A 20,007-nucleotide genomic window follows, 5' to 3' on the forward strand; every position below is an offset into this window, starting at 1 on the left:
ATATTCTCCTAGGTTTACCAAAGTATTTTAAGAATCATGAACACATTCACATATTCAGACCTAGTCATTATTGCAAACACTGAAGCTATTACAGACTGCAACTTCTTCAGAGTATCCAAGTACCCCTGGACAACACTGATCAGATAATACAGAAATTATTATTTACAGACAAAACAGTACTGGTATAACTTGTTTATTGTACTGTGAGCATCAGTATATATTAGAGACAAAGAAAACATGACTTCCAGGACAAAGAAAAAAAAAACCTGGAGATTTAAAATTTGCCCAATATCAATCATGGAGAACCTATAAATTATCTGCTGGAATGCTTTCAGCTTGGCTTCTACAATTACAGAACACTGAAGAATATAAGATGTTCTGGATCCCAAAAGCCACATACCTAAGGTTAAACTGTAAAAGACTTGAAAAGACATTAGGTAAAATTTATAAACTTGTCTTCTTCTGAGACAGATTGATCTTATCTCCAAGGCTCAGGGCCATTCCCTGTAAGTAAAAGGAAAACAACAATCATGACACAAATACTTCACTTGAAAAGAACTTTATCTCATCTATATTAAAATGGAAGTTCCATATATAGAAATCTATTAAATCAATGGCATGGAAATTCCTAGCTGCTCACTTCTTTGTACATTTCATAGTGCTCACTTCCTTATCACTAGGTAAAGGTTAGGTCTACATATATTATTTAGACAATGAAACTTAACTGAGCTGGCAACTGTTACATGTGTTATCCATTTGAAAAGCAAAAGACTAAAACATATTGTAAGCTTTTGACCTCCCACCAATTGAAAGAGGACTACCAGGGAGAAATGACAACTGCCTGTCCAGCTACTGAAATTAAACTGTTGAAAGTCCCAGTGCTGATACCAGTACACTCAGTGTACCACAGCTATGGAAAATTATTTAATCACAGAGCCAGATTAATATTGCACAAAAACTGAAGAACCATCAAAAGAAACTGCATGAATAAATCCACATATTCAATAGCACAATGATTTCAAGATGAAACCATGCTGGTACATGTAATTGAATGCAGTCTTATGTAAAAATGGCACTGTAACTTATCAGAAACTTTAATTTAAACCAGACCAAAATCTTAGTAGTGACATCACATAAACAAAATGTCTTCTTGTATATGAAAACTCTCAGGTACTCCTTTATTGAACACTGTTTAAAATAATTCTCTTTTACACTGGTGTTTTGCTTTATTTATCCCAAATCCCAGTCTTTTTTTTAGATGGGAGGTAGAAACTCTAAAATCCAAAGCAGACACATATATCTACAGAAAATACTCCTACTAAAAACCCTGGGATTTTCTTTTGTTGCTTTTAAAAAGAATCAGTGAAGAGCAATCACATGCATAAAATTTCCTTGTTGTGTGACATTGAAACGTGCAATTTGGTTGGAAAAACATCATGTCACCCTGGGGCATATTTGCTCTTTATTTAAAAGCCCATAAAATATAACATCCTATTTGCAGCACTACGGACAAAATTGGGACACCTTGGTGCAAAGGCCAATTTTATGGCAACACACCAGGAGAAAGGACTGTAGAAAATCTGTAGATGCTTAGGAGTGCTTGGTACATTGCCCTAAAGGGGTGAGGATGGCAAGCCCCATACCTGGCTCTTGGCCCGGATGCGTATGTGGCCCGTGACAGGCGCCTCCGGGCCCAGGTGAATCGGCTTCTCAATGCTCACGTTGGCCAGGGCGTCCTCCCCAAAGATGGAACGGGCGTAAAGATTGGCTGCCATGAAGCCACAATAGCCTGAAAGGGCCTAGGGAAAGCACATGGGAACCCTTAAAAGACCAAAATCCTCTGAACACAGTTTAGTTCACCCTAAGTTCTCTAGGCAGTTATCAACGTGTCACGTTTACACTTCTTTCTTAATGTGCAATCTTTTGCAATGTGGGAATCATGCAGGGAAACAGTGGTGGCCTTTTTCTAAAATTCATATTGGGAATTATGCAGTCTATAGAATTCCTCAAGACAAGGCAGGAGGGCATTTTATGGTTTGTTTTAACCAACAGCAAGATGGCAAAGAAGCTAAATAGCTACTATACTTAGTTTGGTTACTATACATGTAATAGCTAATAGCTATCATACATGCTGTATTTTAACAGCAAGTAGCTATTCTATATATTTGTTTTGCTTTACAACAAGAAGGCTAAACTGGCAAAATAAAGGTAAATTTTGTCAGAGAGGAAGAAATATGGAGCTACTAAAAACCCCCTTTATGTCAACAGATGGTCCCATCAAGTCTATGCTGCAGCTTAGGTACTATAAATCAAAATGGATATTCTGATTTTCCACCTTGGGACAACAGAGAATTTTGGTAACATTTATCTGTTTTTATTCATTTCAGAGTAAAAGCTTTGAGGTATATCTACTATTTCATTTTGTAAGCAGGCATTTCTAAGAATATTAACAACAAATATTGAACAAATTAAGTCATAAAGCACAGGAACTAAAAAAGTTATCTAAAACTCTCCAAGAAATAACTCACCTTCTCTGGAGTCAGGCATTTCATATTGGTTGACTTCAGTATGTGCTGTAAGTATTCATTTAAATCAATGATATTTGTATTCACTGTTACCTTCAAGAAGGAAAAAAAAATTACTTTAATTACTCAGGTATTTCTGAAATCTCTTCTTCAGGGCTCTATAAAGGAGATCACTTCCACATTATTCCTTGAGGAACAGCACACTCAGTAATCTGCATGCACTTCCCACTATGTGGTGGCATCACAGGAACTCTTCCCCTCCTACCCTCCACTTGTTAAGATGGAAAATTTCATGCTATTACCATGGTTTCTCTTCTAAAACCTATTGGGTGAATATGATACTCTGTTGAACAGTGGACAGTATAGCAAACAGTGGACTCCTTGTGTGAATACAGTTTACACATTGCCAGAACATGAAAAAGCAATACCTAGTCCAAAGTTTGCTTTCAACCAGTGATAAAGATTCCTTTCATCTTCCCCTTCTAGCAACAAAGCTCTCTGGGCTTCCTTGGCTTTATCATATTGCATATTATGTTCCTTATTTAAATTGTTTTTTAACATCTCTCTTAGGAGGAGTTTACAAACTACTAAGGCTTCATGTATCATCTATTACAATGTACTGTGCACAAGCTCCCCCTGAGGTATTTAAATCTAGTCCCAAGTGAGCACACCTATGTACCACACAAGGCTACAGTTCATGCAAAGTATCTCCCATTCTTATATGATATCATCTCCATTAAGCCCTTTTTTTAGGTTTGGGCACCCTAGTTACTATGAAGTGTAATCACTGTCTTGCTGGTCTTACACAGCACCCAGAACTTTATGCTACAGCTGTACTGCATAGTAGCAAGGTGAAAGAAAGATGTTCCTGTGTCCCAGGCAGGGGGCTGGACTAAACAGCCTTTAGAAGGTCCCCTGCAACCCACAAGACAATGTGATTAGAACTGGAGAGGCTGAGCAGCACCAGTAATTCTGCAGCCTCAGCATAAACTTACACTTGTTGCCATCTCACCTTTGAGCCAAAATACACAGCAATCACCAGTCAACTTGGACAGCTTCCACACAGGAGGTAAAGCTCAATGCACACAACCTCTTTTGCAAGCCAAACCCCCACTTATTGCATTGCTAAGCTTGTGAAACTGATAAGATAGCTGTAAGAGAATAAGCTACTTGAGGCAAACATCCAATGAGGATGTTGAATGAGGTTTATGTGGCAATAAATAATGCTGCTGTAATGAGCTGCTGTAGAACAAGAGACAGAATTCTATCTCATCAACAAAGTAACAGACAAAAAAATCCCCAAAACTAACTTTGTTTTCCCACTCAAATTCTGCCCACATCTGTCTGAACTCAGCATCTGTACAGGAAGCAGGCTGGATGTAATCCATGATGTCAATGTGAATGTCACTGAGAACCACACAGTTTCTGTCGCTGGCTGCTCCAGAGACATCGTACACTGCAAGAGAACACACAAAACCATTTCTGAATGGTCCAAAAAGTGAATTTGCACTTAATAAGGGTGCTGAGCTACCATCTGCCAGTTAACAACAGTCAACCCTTGCTCAATCTCATGCTGACAATCATGCTAAAGGTAGCACATTCTACAATGGTTTTAAGTAGCAGTGATGCAGGTTTTTTTTTAAATCATCACAAAATATTCTTACATTGTAATTTAATTTCTTTTCCCAGTATGAAGGGTTTTACTTCTTTTTGAACTCATTAAGCAGTTAAAAATGAAACACATTCATGTTAATTTTGCACACTGAAATTGTTTACTTACCAACATTACCAAAAATGATTCCATTTTCTGTTGAAGCGACTTTAACGTTGGCTTTAATGTTTGCAAAATCATGTGGAGCAAGTGTCAGAGGAGATGGTTTTTCCACAAGTTTCAAGTCACCTGTGTAAAGAAATATGGAGATGAAATCAGGGAACACTAGCAGTATACAATGAGCTTAGCTTCTGAACAACAGCTTTTTATTTTCTTGTCATTCAATTTTTGCATCTATAGAGCTGCACTAAACACCACCATAAAAATAATAATTGATTTGGAATTGGTTGTTATTTTTTTTTACAGTTTCCTAATTGCAAGAGAAATTATATTATATACGAATTTCAGTTAAAATATTGCTGTGTTCACCCAAACCCCACTGAAAACAAATGCAAATACTGAATTAAATGGGCTTTGGATGGAGTTTTGTATTCATTTTTAACAAGGAAATGGTTAATTCTACCTTGTATTTTAATCACTGACATCATCATAAGGCCTAACCCTATAGTCAAGTGCCTCAAATCCAAAGTACAATGTCCAGCACTACAGGCACCAAGCTATTTACAAAAAGGTCAAAATATTCCCTTGATTCTGAATATAATTGCTCCAAGGAAACACTAAGGGATGCATTTTTACTAATCCTTCAGCAAGCAATTGGAAAGACTCTTTAGTTCTATTCAACTGCAACTTGAGAACACAGCATGAACAGCATGAGCTCCACACATGGGAGTGATGCCTCAAGTCAGCTTTTGCAGTACATCAGCTGGGAAATACAGAATTCCACTTTACTGAGCTGACAAATAAAAAATACAACCTATTAAATAATGCCTCCATTTGATTTATTTCCATTGTTAGTCTCATCAAATGATTTACAAGATTTTAGAAGAAAGGTTATGCCCCTCCAGTCATGTCTACAATAGTGAAAAGTACATAATGTGAGTCTCCTAGCATACTGCAAATGTATTTCAGCTCCTGACTGCCAAAGCAGAGGACAGCTAATAAGAAACTGGTTACTGTTCTTGAATTATCTGCTCCAGTGACTCCTCTAAGAGAAGTTAATGAAGCCTCAGTATTGTCCAAGCAAGACTCTGGTACAGCTGTTGGTACAGGGAATGGTTTCAGTTGAGGAAATGCAGTATTTATACACTTCAGGCTGAGTGCAAAAACCACCTAGGGCAGATGGTTTTCTGCTCCATACCAGTTGGGATTTTGACCTATTTTTATTTTCCCGTCTATGGTAGCAGCACAACGAAAAATAAGTACACCAAAAACCTGTCTATATCTCAGGCAAAAAAGGAGAGGGGGAAATGGAATACTATGTTTTTAGTGATAAAATCTGACTATGGTTTATATCATCAGATTGCATTGTTAACACATGCAAACTTCCACCAAATATTTAAACCAGTATATTTTTAAAGGCATTCACTTGGAAGTGTTTCAGGAATTCCTCACAGCAGGGTAATGCCCAGTTCCCAGAAGCTCAGAGCTGCTTTGTTTGCAGCATGCAGCCCTCCTTACCCAGCGTGGCCAGCTCCAGGGTGCAGTTCTGCAGGGTGTCACTGGTCTGGTTGACCACGAGCACATCCAGCACGATGTCGTACTGATTGACGTGGACATAGGCTTCTGCATACACAGGGTCTGAGAAACCTGTCAGCTGAGTGACCTGTCACACAAGCCAAGGGATTCACCTCCTCAGAAAGCAGTTTAAAACACAGAATCATTCCAACAATGACAAAAAATGAGAATAAAGTGCACTTAAATTGATTATTCTTTAATATAAGCCTCCAAAACAAGTTGCCTTCCTTCACATGTCCCCTTGGATACACACTGCAATTATAAACCCTCTCCAGACAAAATGCATTCTGAACTAATAAGTTCCCAAAATATGAACTGTAATGCCATTTATTCTTAAGATGATCAGCAGCACAAAGAAATGCTGACTTAATATGAAAAGGTAATTTTAAACATCAAAAAGAATTCACCCAGTCTTTCAAAGTCTGGGAGTTTAATTCTTAACTAATGAATTACTCAAGTGATTTCTTCTCTTTAAACTTCCTCAGCAGGTTCTGCTAATCTACAGAAAAAAAAAGGCATAAAGAGTGAAATAAGGATGCATTGCACTTGGCAATAGGATACAGCAGCCAAAGAAAGGAGATCTTAATCACTTCTGGCAACCTTGCTCCCTTCCCCATGAACTTTATTGGGGTTTCAAAGCAGCAAACCCTAATTTCTTCTCCACATTCCACCAGCTTAGTACTCTCCCAGTCTCCTTTTTGTTCTTCCTCTCCCCATTTGAGTAGGTAACAACTAAAAGCACAAGTCCTTTTCTGTTTCTCCTGATCAGGATATAACTGGGTCTTCCCAATCAAGCAGCATAGTCTGGTTCATCAGTTCCAGTCTGCAATTCCCAAAGTGATCCCATGTATACAATTAAAGCACTGATTTCCCACTACCTTATTAAGTTTGGAAGCAAGAGGATCAGCAGCTTCTTTCCTCTGTGTGTTTCCCATTGCTGCAAGAAGGCTAAGCTGGAACTGGTCTTCTTTTGAGCTCATTTCATTTTTAGCAGTAAGCTGCATGAAGGAAATGGGATCATCTGGCTGAATTGTCACATTCCTCTTCTCAGATTCTTTCTGCAGGAAGAGAGTAATAATTCAAGAATTCACAGTGAATTCCATTCCTTAGCACAGAAAAACAGTCAAATAATGGCTGACCTACACAGAGTCAAATGGTGACATTTCTGGGACCAGCTTGGATGTGAACACCTGTAAAAACTCCAGGTGTTCATGGTTACTCACTGATAACAGCTCACCTTCTGGGAAAGTTTCTCCTCTTCTAGCTTGGCTGACAGCATGTGAGAGAGGGACTGCCTGCATTCTTTGTTGAAAATGTCATTCATGAGAGGAGAACATTCTGACAACACTTTCAGACACAACGAGATACGATCCACATCATCATCTGTAATTGGCTTCTTGGGAAGAGAAGACTTTCCCAAGTGGAGAATAGTGGCCATCAGCAGCATTGCTTCAGCATTAAAGGACTGAGAAGGGGCACAAAGAGAATAGAAAAAGGTTATTGCTTTTTCCACAGCTTTAAAGAGATGTTGACTTCTGACTTATTTAGGAAAAGGTGCATATTAATCAAATCATAACATCTCTGAACAGATTACTTAGTTTTTTAGTACTTGTTATCTGAAACCAAGCAGAATGATTTAGAGACTGTCTAGATAGAATGGCTGGAAAGCAGCAGGTCCTGTTTGTGATCCAAACTATCATTATTATCCAATCACATAACTGGCACTTCACTTTGGACTTAACCCATTTTGCATATCTTTTGAAAAGAAAAGAGGCAAAAAGCAGCTATTCCTTAAATGTGAAAACACAAGAGATGACTCACATTTTGTTTCTTCTTTTCCTGAACTAGGGACGCATAACGCAAAGCAATCTTGGTTAAAGTTGTAGCAAGGGAAGCTGCAACAAAGAAATCTCCATCCAGCAAGAATCCTCGTAAGGGAGGTCTGCAAAGACAAATAATCCTCAGAAAACTACTTTTGGATTACAATCTTCAGCTTACTTCTCTTGATACCTTAACTTTCATACTGTACAAGCAAAACAAGTTTGAAACACCTCACAAGGTTGAGTTTTTTCCTTCTCAATGTAATCTTCTAGATACAGAGATTTTCACAAGTCACCACAGTCATTTCCATGTGGACTAGGGAGAGAGAGGTGTCGGAGTGCAAGGTGATATAAAGGGAAGAAAATATTTTAATCTAAAGGCACTATCTCTGTATCCAGAGAGAACTTTATACGTAAAAAAATCAACTAGAATTCAGGACATCATAATTAATAAAGCACTTACTTATACAGTAAGCTTTGATTACAAATCCTAAGCAATCAGGCAACTTCCTATTCTATCTAGCTAGGATTAAAACAGCAAACTCCCTCAACCACTGAACTCTGTATGACAGATAACACCACTCAAATAAACAAAGATAAAAATTAACCAAGTCATTCCTGGCCAAGCATGAAATCACAAATACCTGTCTTCTTCCTTTTTGGCAGGTCGGGAACTGCTAAGAGCACTTTGTGTTGCATAAGTGCCCATCTCTGTCACTAATTTTTGGGCTGGACCCACAGACACCTCTTCTTCAGGTTTGAGCTCACCAGCTTCTTTCTTGATTTCAGATTCTACTATTGGGATCTAGAAATAGGAGGAGCAGGAAGCAGCTGTTACAATTAAAATAAAAAATACATTTTTGTTCTGCAGGTCTTAATAAAATTATCTGCATTTCTGAGGTTTTTATCACCAAAAGGTCAGCTACAGTGCATCGGTTTGGGAAGAATTTGAGGAAATAAGCAGATATTGAAATACACACAGAAGCTTCCTACACATGCAATAAAGCTCTCATTGATGAACTAGATTTTGGCAGAGAAACCTTTCTCTCAGAAGAAGCCAGACTTAAAGCACTTCTTCTTTGCTACTGGATATAATTAAATCATATCTTAAAGCTGCCATAATTTTCTGAAATAAGGAATTTCCCAACTTTTCTTGTAACAGATATCACTTATTCTCAGCTCAAGTATGCTACTTGAAAAAAATGAGTAATGAATTCAAAACCCTGACCACTTTTTGCTTAAGATTTTCTGTGCAAATGCCATTAGACATCACAAGTCCCCAGTACACTGTTGCATCTTACTTGATCTTTCTAAAATACCTTTTCTTAGAAAACCCACTGCATAATGGCAGGAAAAACCACAAAGAGCCAGGAAACACAAAAAGCCCAAAACATACACACCTCTCCGAGTGATCTGCGAACCTCTGTCATTACACTTTGTATATCCTCCTTTGTGCTGCAATATTCTCCAAGGATCCATAATGCTCCTCGATAAATCCTGAGACAAGAACAGTAATTTAAATCATGCTTTTGTGATATACTCAAATTAGCACCAAGAAAAGTGATTTAAAGTGATTTATCAGGTAGTAAAGGCCAGTCTTGACAAACTCAGAAGGACACAACTGACAAAAGCAAATTAAATCAAAAGCAATTATCTTTTAAGCCTCAGTAAACTCACGAGAAACTACATCAAATTAGATATATCCTCTGCTACATATTTATTTCCATCTGTGTTAAACCTGAAATACACAAAATTAAGTTTCATTGTGATCATAATGAAATACTCCACTGCATGTGAATAAAGTCAGCTCTAAATTCTCCATTTAACTGAGACAAACTAATTTTTCCATTATACAGGAGAAAATGAAAAACCAGAACAAGAATGAAGATTAGGAAAAGAATAGCAAAGCTTCAGAGGATTTCTTCCCCCCACTTAATGAGATTACAATGGAGATGGGATTCAGAGTTTTCTGTGTATTAGGAGAATGACAGAGTGCTCTTCTGACACAGAGAAGTTCTCATATGACTTAACCTTTACAAATCCATCAGCAAGCAAAGTTTTTAGAGCCCTGAAAGGTACTAAAATAGCTTTATACTTTGTAAAGCTCAGTCTATGTTAGATTAGGCTTTCTAATAAATGTTCAGTATTTCCAGTTGCCTACAAGTGCAAATTTCTTAGGAATTCTGTTTTAATAAACATATTACTTTATCTTTGCCTTCATCAACAACACTACATCCTAGCAAGGGGAATTACAATTATCAAATGCATTACAGAAATGAAAATTGAATTTATTTCATTTTGCATTTATTCAATGCAACAAATGCCCAATTTACCTCTTGCACAAATAGGCAAAAAGAAAGCTGTACCTAGAAATCCTCTACCTCAAAATATATAGGCTCAGAGTCATTCTGTGTGGGTAACGTGGATTTTGGTACATATTTAATGACAATATACATTCAATGCAAGTGAGCCACAGATGCTCCCAAGTCTGTTTGATATCATATTCTGGACTCACTTGACAGATTTAATAGCATGAAAGACTTCAAGCATCTTCTCAACAATAAGAGGTCTGAGGTTTTCAAATCTCTGGATCGCTTCCCGCACAAACTCCAGGACATCAGCAGCTGCCGCTTCGTTGTTGTCACTAAGGAACTCCATCAGCTGCCACAAAAGATTGAACATCAGCACAAACAGCAGCACAGAGAAGTTTGTACAATAATACTTCCCTTCTATGTTCAGAAAAATAAAACTCCTTATGTATCTCCAGTGAAAAAAAACAGAAGTCAAACCTTAAGTACATTCCAAACACGTACCAATTATCACATTCCCAAACTGTTTTTCTAGTGATACAAATTATTGCACTTTTAAAGGTCCTCTTCACCTCATGTTCTTCAAAAATATCATAACAGTCTCAGAAAAACAAAAAATTACAGCATCAAAAGTCCTATGTTTCTTTAGGAACTAAAAATAGCATTGGTCCTTGTGAGGTTCATTATGAGGCCGCTATTAGGAACATCTCAGCTCCAGCAATTCTGCAGGTGCTGGGTATAGGTGTAACACATGTAATGAAAATATAATGAAATATTTGCATACCACTGGAATAACATTTGCAGCCATGTCTGGGAAGCGAACACTACAGGAATGCAGTGTCCGAACCAGGAGCTGTCTGTACTTGTCTGTATCTTCATGCTCTGTCACATTATTAGTTTTAATCACTTCCTTCTTCAGAACAATCACAAGCTGCAGAAAACATCAAATCAATTTTTTTAAAAAGTGACATTTTTCAAAAGAAAGAAAATAGTGTAATGAATCAAAAGCACATATAATTTACCTCCTCCACATTTCTTGAAGACACAAGATCCAGAGCCAGTTGAAGGGTCTTTTTGCGCACTTCTAGATCTGGGGTGCTCAACACTCTGAGGATGTCCATAACTAGATCCTGAAACAATAACAAAGTAAAGTATTTTGCCATTTTAAATTGCTTCCTCTTCATACAATTCTAATTTTCAGTCCTCAATGAGCCTTTCTGAATACATAACATATGAGGTACTGACAAGCAAGAGGCAGGCATTAGAACTTCTCAGTGTTCATTTAATACATTTACACAGAAGTCTCTTATGTAGCTACACCATTAAACCTTACAACCAGGACAGCATTTGTCATTGTTAATTCTTATGCAGACAATGAAAGCAGCCAAGTCATAAACATAGAAGTCCATCCAATATATGTTCAAAAACATACCAACAGGAAATTGAAGCTTCAGAAGTTCTTCTCCCCATACACTGCAAAAACTTGGGAGATTTGTTATTGAAGGCTTTTCTTTCCTAAGGCTTGCAGGAAAAGAGACAGCCCACATACCTGCAACACTCGTTCGTGGGAGGGATGCTCCTTCAACTCAATCAACCGATCCAAGACAATCAGTTTCACATTATTATCACTTTCTTTAATAATCAAATCTATGTAGCATTGGGCAGCAGCCTAAAATTAAAAGGATCAAAACCATTTTTTAAGTCATGAAGAGGATAAACTGGAAAATTTTGAAATTGAGGAAAAGACTCCTATTTTACTATTAAAGCAGCTACTCAGAGCTGGCACAGAAATTAACCTGAGAAACAGACTTTAAAATTTTTTGTTCACTATGTTACAAAAATCACACATGAAGGCTCACAATGGCATCAGCTTACAGTACACAGACTTGACTTCAATTCAAAGACAGATGTAAGATAGGTGATCTGACATGCTTTGGGTCAGCTGTGAAATATGCAACAGGGCATGAAAACCAACTTAAAAGAGTTGGCAGTATTAGCCTACCAAGATTAGGTTTTAATGACAGCTTCTATGTACAGTGTGTCTACTTAAAAAATGAGTATGCCAAACCAAGAATGCTGGAATTCATACTCTCCCCTGACCTTTGGAAACTACTATTTACAATGCTATAAATCTATGCATGATCTATCTTTTAAACTTCCATACAAATTCAAAATTTCAAAGTGATCCTCAATAATCAGCTGTACAAATACAAAACTAAGAACCCCAATCAGTAATCAACATGAATCTTCACTGCTTTATGCTTCTACCCTGCTCCGAAATGAGTGACATTCATGAGTAAAAAATTTCATCCAATCTCTGAAATCTTTAGCTGTGGTCTGCTTTGCTAACTAGGCCAAGTAGATTTTAAGTTGGTCCAACAGTCTGCACAGTATTCAAGCTTGTGCCCTACCAAAGTGACATGAAATCCACAAGCTCCAGGTCTGCTCAGTCTTTTTTATGACCAGTTCTAAGAGATACTTGAAGACAGTGTTTCACATGAGAAGTGTTGCACAGCCCATGTTACTAAAACCTTCCCTCCCAAGTATCAACATGCAGCAGTTCACCTCAGTGCACTAGAAGCTACTGAAGAGCTGAAAACATCACTTTCATACCTTGATTGCTGTGGGTGCACTGGAGAGTGTAACCAGAGTACCTGCAGCCTCATACTTCACTGCAGGACTCGAGGACTGCAGCAGGTTGTAGATGCAGCGAATGAACCGAGCTCTCTCCGAGGGATTCGCGTGACAGACCTCGATAAAAGAATGATCCACAGTTGGCACACAAAGAAAAGAGCAATCCTACAGCTCACCTGCTCCACTACCTTACAGAGGAGAAAATTAACCAAAAGGTGACAACCTTTTCTGGTGACAGGAAGTGTCATTCACAGCTGTAAAAATCTAATTTCAAAAGCTGTTCTCAACAACTCTGAGTAATGTTACAGAGTCTTAAAATCTCCCATCAAAAGGAAGGGCAGAGCCTCTAACAGCTTCTGTAAGAGATACCCTGCTCATGCTCACAAAGACCACTCTGATAATACTGTCCCCATCACAGCAAATCTGGTGAGACTTACTGCTCTGTACAGTGCACACTTGAGCTCTTTATCATTTCAAGAGACAAGTTTTATTCAGCTCTATTAAGCAGTGACATATTCCTGACATAGACAACAAGCCAGCTAAATTCCTTTTCCAGCAACATTCTATCCCTTTTTAAGAACAGTCTAATATAATTCTGTAAATCAACACGTGCATTTATTTAAAATGTGACAACAGTTCCCTTTTACCTTGTAAATTAGTTCAACAATAACCAACTGCAGTATGTCACCAAAGGTCTGTACTTGGTCAATACAGGTACTCAAATAATCCAAAGCTCGATCCTACAGAGAGAATAAATTATTTTATGTTATTCAGAGTTTGCTCACTCAGTTCAATTTTAAATAAAAACACATGCTAAAAATCAAAATACAAAACAGCCTTTATGCAATGCTTCAACAATTTAGGAAAATACTGTAGACCTAAAGAGCAAAATCATCTATCCTGTCTATAGAGGGCAAAAAGAGAGACAAACTAATGGTAATTAGGCACAAAAGGCAATTGCCTGTAGAACAAGTAATCCAAAACACTTAATAGACACTTCAATTTCTTTCTCATGCAACTACAAAAGCTTTAGACCAGCAGATAATGGAGTACTTCTCAGTGTGGTTATGCTCACATTTTTCAGCACCTTCACCAAATAGAGTAATTCTCCTTTAAAATAAAGAGAGCACTAAAGAGCTACATTATCAGTACCAAATATCCCACAAAAGCATTAACACTACCATACATGGTGTTTTTTATGAATACAAGTAGTTTATACTACCAATAAACTACTGTCTAGTTACCCAGCATATTTACAATTATTAAACCAAATGACTTTGAGGCCAGGTATCCTTACCTGATCTGCATGAATTAGCATCATAAATGCATTTCTTTTGCAGCTTGCATCTTTCTCATTCACCAAGAAATCATGAATCAGTTCAGGAGCATCAGGTATAAGATGTTCAAAGTTCCTTTACAAGAAAAAAATGTAATTAAGCGCAGAGTAGAACCCAAGGATGCCCATTAAACAGAGGAGAAAAGGCAAACAAACATAAAAATTCTAACAGCACACGAGGGAGTGACAAATATTTGAGCTCTCCAAAACTGTGGCTGGTGGGTGTGGTACCTGTAGATGGTGTAGATGGCCAGCACGGCGTTGCGGCGCACGTAGCTGTGCCGGTGCTCCAGGCACGCGCGGATGGCCGGCATCAAGGGCTCCAGCAGCTCAGCTTCCTTCAGCTTGCACAGAAAGCGCAGGGTGGAGCCTCGGATAAACTCGTTGGGGTGCTGGAGATCCTAAAAGCAACAGGAAACATATCTGAAATGCCACACTCTCCAGATGAATGCACTTACCACCCTCTCCCACACTCAGCTCTCCCATGGTACAAGTTCCCAACATCCCCAAAGACACCTCACTGTTTTCTCAAGAAATCCTTTCCTAAAGCACTGCTGCCCCACAATAATTAAAATATTAAAAATTTTAATATTTAAAATATGTATTTATGTGCAATAAAACTTACAAAGCCTGTAGGATATTTTTCTGGATTATATTTTTCCAACCCATTCCCAAAGTTTAAGCTCCTTAATATCTTTATGAAGGAGTTTCCCAAACATACCACAATACTGTACTTTCATGACCCATGGCTTGTCCCAAGATGCCACGAAGATGGTAACTATGTTACCCCTCACCTTTAATGTTCACTGGCAAGGAAACAGTACTACATTTTTGTTAAGTTGTACCAGTAAAAGAATACAAAACTCCTTGGTAGTAGGTCTGCTGTCTATCTGCAGATACCCCACTCTGAAGCACTGAGACAGCTGATAGGAAAGAAATGCTGAGTGTAAACAATTTTTATATTTATTCAGTAACACAAAATGTACCCCTTGTACAAAGATGCAGCAGAAGAAGACAAGCAATGAAATAACCAAGAGGCTACCTTTCTGTATGCATCACACACGAGGATCATTTCCTGCAGGAGCCTGCCATCTGGAGTGGTCTTTGGCACGATCTCCCAGAAGACAAGCAGCAGCTTTTTGATGGTATGGTCTTGGAGAGGCAGCACAAAACGTATGATGGTCATCAGGAGCCCAGGCAGCTTCTCCCCATTCAGAATCATAATGATCACCTTCTTCAAGGCCTCTGTCTTCAACTTGACATCTCCTTTTTCTAGAGAGGAAATGAAGTGAGGAAGGCTGACATGTCACAGCTACTTTAACAGGAGTATCGATCTTCAGTGTCAGAAGACACAAACTCCTCTGAAGGAGTGAAATACAGCACATCAATAAAATCCATGCCTTTACTTCGATTAAAGGATAAAGAGGAAGCAAGAGATATTTAAAAATAAGCATGGAATTCATGGACTAAACAGAAGATCAATATATTGGAATTGAAAGGGTTCAAATTCCAAGGCTGTTTTGATGCTTAAATTTGTACCAGGATACTACAATGTGCTCTGGTGTCACACATATATCAGATACCAACACTGCTGCTTTGGCCAGCACACCCCACAGTGCATTGAATGAGTGACAACACAATTTGTTGCTTCTTCCAAAAAAAAAATCTGCTCAAATCTGCCTTAGCCCAAGCAGGTATTAAAACTCTCAAAAAAAAAAAAAGATTTCAGATTTTCAGAGACTGTGGACTACACTGAAGCACATAAAATAATATCATGAAGTTTGTCAAAACACATCAAACAGAAGAACAGACATCTTCCAGAACTCAACAGAAAATAAACATGAAACTGACTTGTTTTAGCTTACAAAATGTAAACAGTACTCTAGGAAAGGCACAATGAGAGAATAATTCAGGTAAGATGGAGTATCCTTCAGTCAGTGCCAATACTTGCCTAGGTCGTTTTTTAAGCTGATTTCAGAAGGCGGCTCTGAATCCATGGGAACGTTGATCAACGTGTAACACACGTTCTCTGCAGCAGTCATGGCTCTTGGTTACAGCAGCTCTCTCAAGGGAAGAATTATTTTCACACAAATGTCAGACAACCTAAAAAGCAAGCAAACAAAACCATCCCAAAGTTAAAAGACTTTATTAACAAACACAAAAGCATTATTATAACTGACTTAATGCCTTGGAGGAATTGCTGGGTTTCTTGAGAAGCTGCATGCAAAAGCTTTCTTGCTTTGCTGCTACCCTAAAATATTCCTATGAGCACCACAAAGATAAAGAGCATGACATTTTTCAGACACAACAGAAAAAAACCAAAATCTTTCCAATATTTTGGGCACAGTCAGGGCACCTGACTGAAGCCAAATGGATGCAGTAGCTTCTCCCTCCTGGAGTCATTCCCTGATCCCAGCTGTATATCCCCACTATCTTCCCTGCACTCCTGTGCCCCTCCAAGTGAATGACCCAAGCTGCAAAATCAGCTGAAAAACTTCACAGAAAAAAGAAAAAAATGAAAAGATAAAGTTCTGGACTCAATTAACAAGCTGAATCAGTCTATGCAGGAGGATTTGAAGATGAGCATGAGATCCAAGAGAGCAGAAACCAAGGATGGGAGAGAAGACAAAGATGAAGAGAGAAGCATTTTACCTGCCAGGGATCATCAGATCAGCTCAACTCTACTGTCTCCACTAGACACTAATGAGGAAACCAAGTCTTTTTGTGGTGAAAAAGGACAAGAAGGCTACAGATCTATCAAAGCTGCTGTGTGCCTGGCAGTCCAGGTAATGAATTCTGCTATTAAGCTCAATTCTCATTCTCATGTTTGTTTTTCTCCTTGTGTAATAGATATCTAGGATCAAATCAACCCTTTTGTTGTATCAATCCTCATTGTCATGTTTGTTTATTCTTTATATAATAGACATCTAGGATCAAATCAACCTTTTTATTCTATTTCTTAAGTAAAGAAAAATGCTCAAGCCTGAGCTTGCTTGGCTAATGCTGTGATACCACACTGACAAGTACACCAAAGAAAACTGTTACTGTTTATTACATGAGCAATTTTGTACTTTCTACAGAAATTGTGTCAAAAAAAATCAGCTTTTATTGATATTAATTGTCTGGAAGTCTGAGACTCCCTTTTCTCATCAAATGGGCACCCAGAGAACCTTACCCTAAACAGGGAGCAGGGAAGTTGTGCTGAACTGGGCTGCTGTCTCTTTTTCCACACAAGAAAACAACTCATCAATCAGCACCACAACAATCACCCCAAAAAATAATTGCAACACAATTTTTAAAGAAACTCTCCTCTTCCCATTATGAATTCTGTACTTTAAGGCCTAGATTCCTTAACTCTGTTGCTTACAAATATCTCCATAAACCACTCATTCAGGGAATGACTGGATATGGCACTTAGTGCCATGCTCCAGTTTACAAAGGTGGTGATCAGTCAAAGGTTGGATTTGATGATCTCAGAGGGCTTTCCCAACTGTTTTCTTGCCTCAGCAGCACCTTTTTTGCTTACATTCCCTATGCTGTTACCCAGAATTCCTGCCTCAAAGCCCTGCAGCCATCACCTTCACCTGCAAGAACAACTCACACAGACCATAAAGCAGATCCTTGTGAAAGCAGGGCAGGTTTCTTTACTCATACAGAGACCTCAGCTGCAGAAATTTCCAAAATCACGGTCAAACATATCTCTGAAGTATTATAAACGAGTGCACTTTGGGCTCTGAAAAGCAGCAATGAAAAACAACTCTCCTGAAACACAGAGCTGGGAGATTTGGCAGGGAGACCCACCACCCAAGTTTTCCTCCTTGCAAGGCACAAAGACTTGAAATCAGAGACACTGAGAGCCCACACGGACACAGATATGGGTGCTGCTTTAACTCTCCAGCAGTAACATCTCTGTCCCCTGTGGTGAGTCACTGAAGGGTTGGGGTCGGAAGGGACTTTAAAGATGAATTCATTCCAAGCCTCTGCCCGTCAGCAAACCAGGCTGCTCAGAGCCCCATCCAACCTGCCCCGAACACGTCCAGGGATGGAGCACCCGCAACCACACCTCGGCACTCACGGGAATCGAAAGTTACAGAGTTTACAGAGCCCAGGAAGACAAAACCACGCCTGCTCGCCACCTACATCCCCGGGGAGCCCGAGCAACGGGGGCACCTAATGAACCAAAAACCTCGAGAATGCACCGTTTTACTGTCGCACAGCTTTAACACAGAGTGTTCCAAACGTTTGCTAAAAATCCCCACTAATTTCCAGGCGGCTGAGGGCTATTTCTCCCTTCCTGTCCCAGCTCCTACTTCCACTCCAAACCCGGGCATTTTAAGCTACGAGGCAAAACTTCCCTCAGTGCCCGTGTCCGCCTGCCATTCCCCTGAGCGAATCCCGAGCCCTGCAGCTCTCTCGGCGCCACAAACCCTCCCACAGTCGCCCGCGCCCCGGGGCCCTACCGGGGCCACCGGCAACATGCCGGCGGGGCCCTGAGGCCTCGGGCCTTGCGGCGCCCAGCGGAGAAGCGGCGCCCGCCCATTCCCCCCGGCCCCGCGAGGCCGCGGCTCCGAGGGCAGGCCGTGCGACTCCGTACCGGGCGGAGGGGTCGGGCCGGTCCCGGTGCGGAGCTGAGCCCGCGGCGCTGCCGCTCCGGCGATGGCTGACGTGGAGCCGCGCCCGCCCCAGCCACATCGCGCGTACGGCGGCCGCGGCGGGACACGCCTCCCGCCAGCGCGAAAGGGGCGGCGCCGCCGCGCGGGAAAGGGGCGGTGCCGGGAGGGGCGGCGCCTGTGACGTCACGGCCCCGCGCGGACGGATTCGGGACCCTCGGGATGCAGGAAAACAGCGGAAAATAGCGGCCGAAACTAAGATTAAACCCCCCCCCCCATAGATAGACAGAGATACAGATATAGATAGATAGCTATATAGATATAAATAGATAGATAGATAGATAGATAGATAGATAGATAGATAGATCTAAATAGATAGATAGATAGATAAAGATAGCAATTAAATAAATAACAACAACAACACCAACAAAACAAAAAAAGACAATAAAAGGGGGTTAGGAAATGGTAAAGGGAAGAAAACAACGGGTGGGGAAAAAAAAGCAATTGGGGGAAATTAGTAAGGAGCTGGAAAATAGATTATGGGAAATGAATAAAGAAGAGGGTGCATAAATAAATAAGGGAAAAGCAAAGGGAGGGAAAGTGGGAGTGAGAAAAAACAACGTGGGGGGAGAAACAAAGGGTGAGAAAAAAAAACAGTGGGAGGTGGAAAAACAAGGAGGGGGAAGCAAGGGGAAGGAAAAAAACAATGGGTAAAATAAATGAAGGGGAAAACATAAATAATGGTGAAAAATTAATTAAGGGGAAAATGAAAATGAGTAAGAAGGGCAAAAATGAGTAAAGGGGGAAATAAATAAGAGAGGAAATAAATATAAAAATAAAAGGAAAAATAAAAGCAGCTTTTTCTAGTGCTTAAAAACCAAATACACAGCCCTGGCACTGCTGCTTTGCTATTTTCAGACTGAACTATTGGTATGGATTCAAGTAAGTATATAAAGGCTGTTCAAAACAGCACTGTGATTTGTTATTTTTTGTTTAATAATTTATTACTATTTATTAATTAATCTGCAAGTTTCAGGCCTTTTTTTTTTTAAGTACACTGAGCAGGCTATCAGGTCCTCTGTGGGCCTGCCCCAGAAGGTTGTTCCTTGTAATTTTCAATGCAATCATTGGGGAGAATAATTACATTAGAATGATCCAACATAGAAAAGACTGAACTCATTCTTGCCTAAAGTACAGCATCCCACCCAGGAAGCACCAATTCCCTGGGCTTCCCTGGCAGATGACCCTGAGGAAGTCACTATTAGTCCCAGATTTTGTGGCATTCAGTAAATCCAAAGAGCACCAGGTGCAGACCAAGCTGAAGGGACAAAGCCCTGCAGAACCTGTTGGTTCAGCAGCAATGCAGATTCCATAGCTCGGCTCAGGAGACCTCTAATGGGAACTTGAGGTGGTTTTTTGTTACTCCA

At 39.7% G+C, this 20,007-nt stretch overlaps 1 protein-coding gene across 1 annotated transcript; it reads right to left on the reverse strand.

Annotated features, from left to right (window-relative positions):
- Positions 1 to 177: 177 nt before the first annotated feature.
- COPB1 (COPI coat complex subunit beta 1) lies at positions 178 to 18,676 on the reverse strand. The gene is made up of 22 exons (XM_066552412.1): positions 18,565 to 18,676; positions 15,922 to 16,073; positions 15,013 to 15,242; positions 14,202 to 14,371; positions 13,932 to 14,046; positions 13,282 to 13,374; positions 12,614 to 12,751; positions 11,550 to 11,669; positions 11,023 to 11,130; positions 10,785 to 10,931; positions 10,207 to 10,352; positions 9,092 to 9,188; positions 8,336 to 8,496; positions 7,693 to 7,813; positions 7,109 to 7,336; positions 6,750 to 6,929; positions 5,815 to 5,959; positions 4,306 to 4,425; positions 3,836 to 3,981; positions 2,529 to 2,618; positions 1,644 to 1,799; positions 178 to 504 (listed from the first exon to the last, which is right to left on the reverse strand). Exons 2-22 carry the CDS (start codon positions 16,010 to 16,012, stop codon positions 445 to 447), a joined length of 2,862 nt encoding a protein of 953 aa, XP_066408509.1. The 5' UTR covers positions 16,013 to 16,073; positions 18,565 to 18,676; the 3' UTR covers positions 178 to 444.
- Between the last annotated feature and the right edge of the window lie 1,331 nt (positions 18,677 to 20,007).

This window comes from Molothrus aeneus, chromosome 6 (assembly GCF_037042795.1).
Source record: "Molothrus aeneus isolate 106 chromosome 6, BPBGC_Maene_1.0, whole genome shotgun sequence".
Taxonomy (NCBI): domain Eukaryota; kingdom Metazoa; phylum Chordata; class Aves; order Passeriformes; family Icteridae; genus Molothrus; species Molothrus aeneus.

What these genes read in the sequence shown, in the direction of transcription:
- COPB1 (XM_066552412.1), bottom strand. Translation starts at nt 16,012, where the DNA reads ATGACTGCTGCAGAGAACGTGTGTTACACGTTGATCAACGTTCCCATG. An exon ending in CTGCAAATGTTATTCCAGTG is followed by an intron (nt 10,353 to 10,784) that starts GTATGCAAATAT and finishes CTTTTGTGGCAG; the next exon opens with CTGATGGAGTTCCTTAGTGA. An exon ending in AATTTGAGTGGGAAAACAAA is followed by an intron (nt 2,619 to 3,835) that starts GTTAGTTTTGGG and finishes TCCTTCTTGAAG; the next exon opens with GTAACAGTGAATACAAATAT.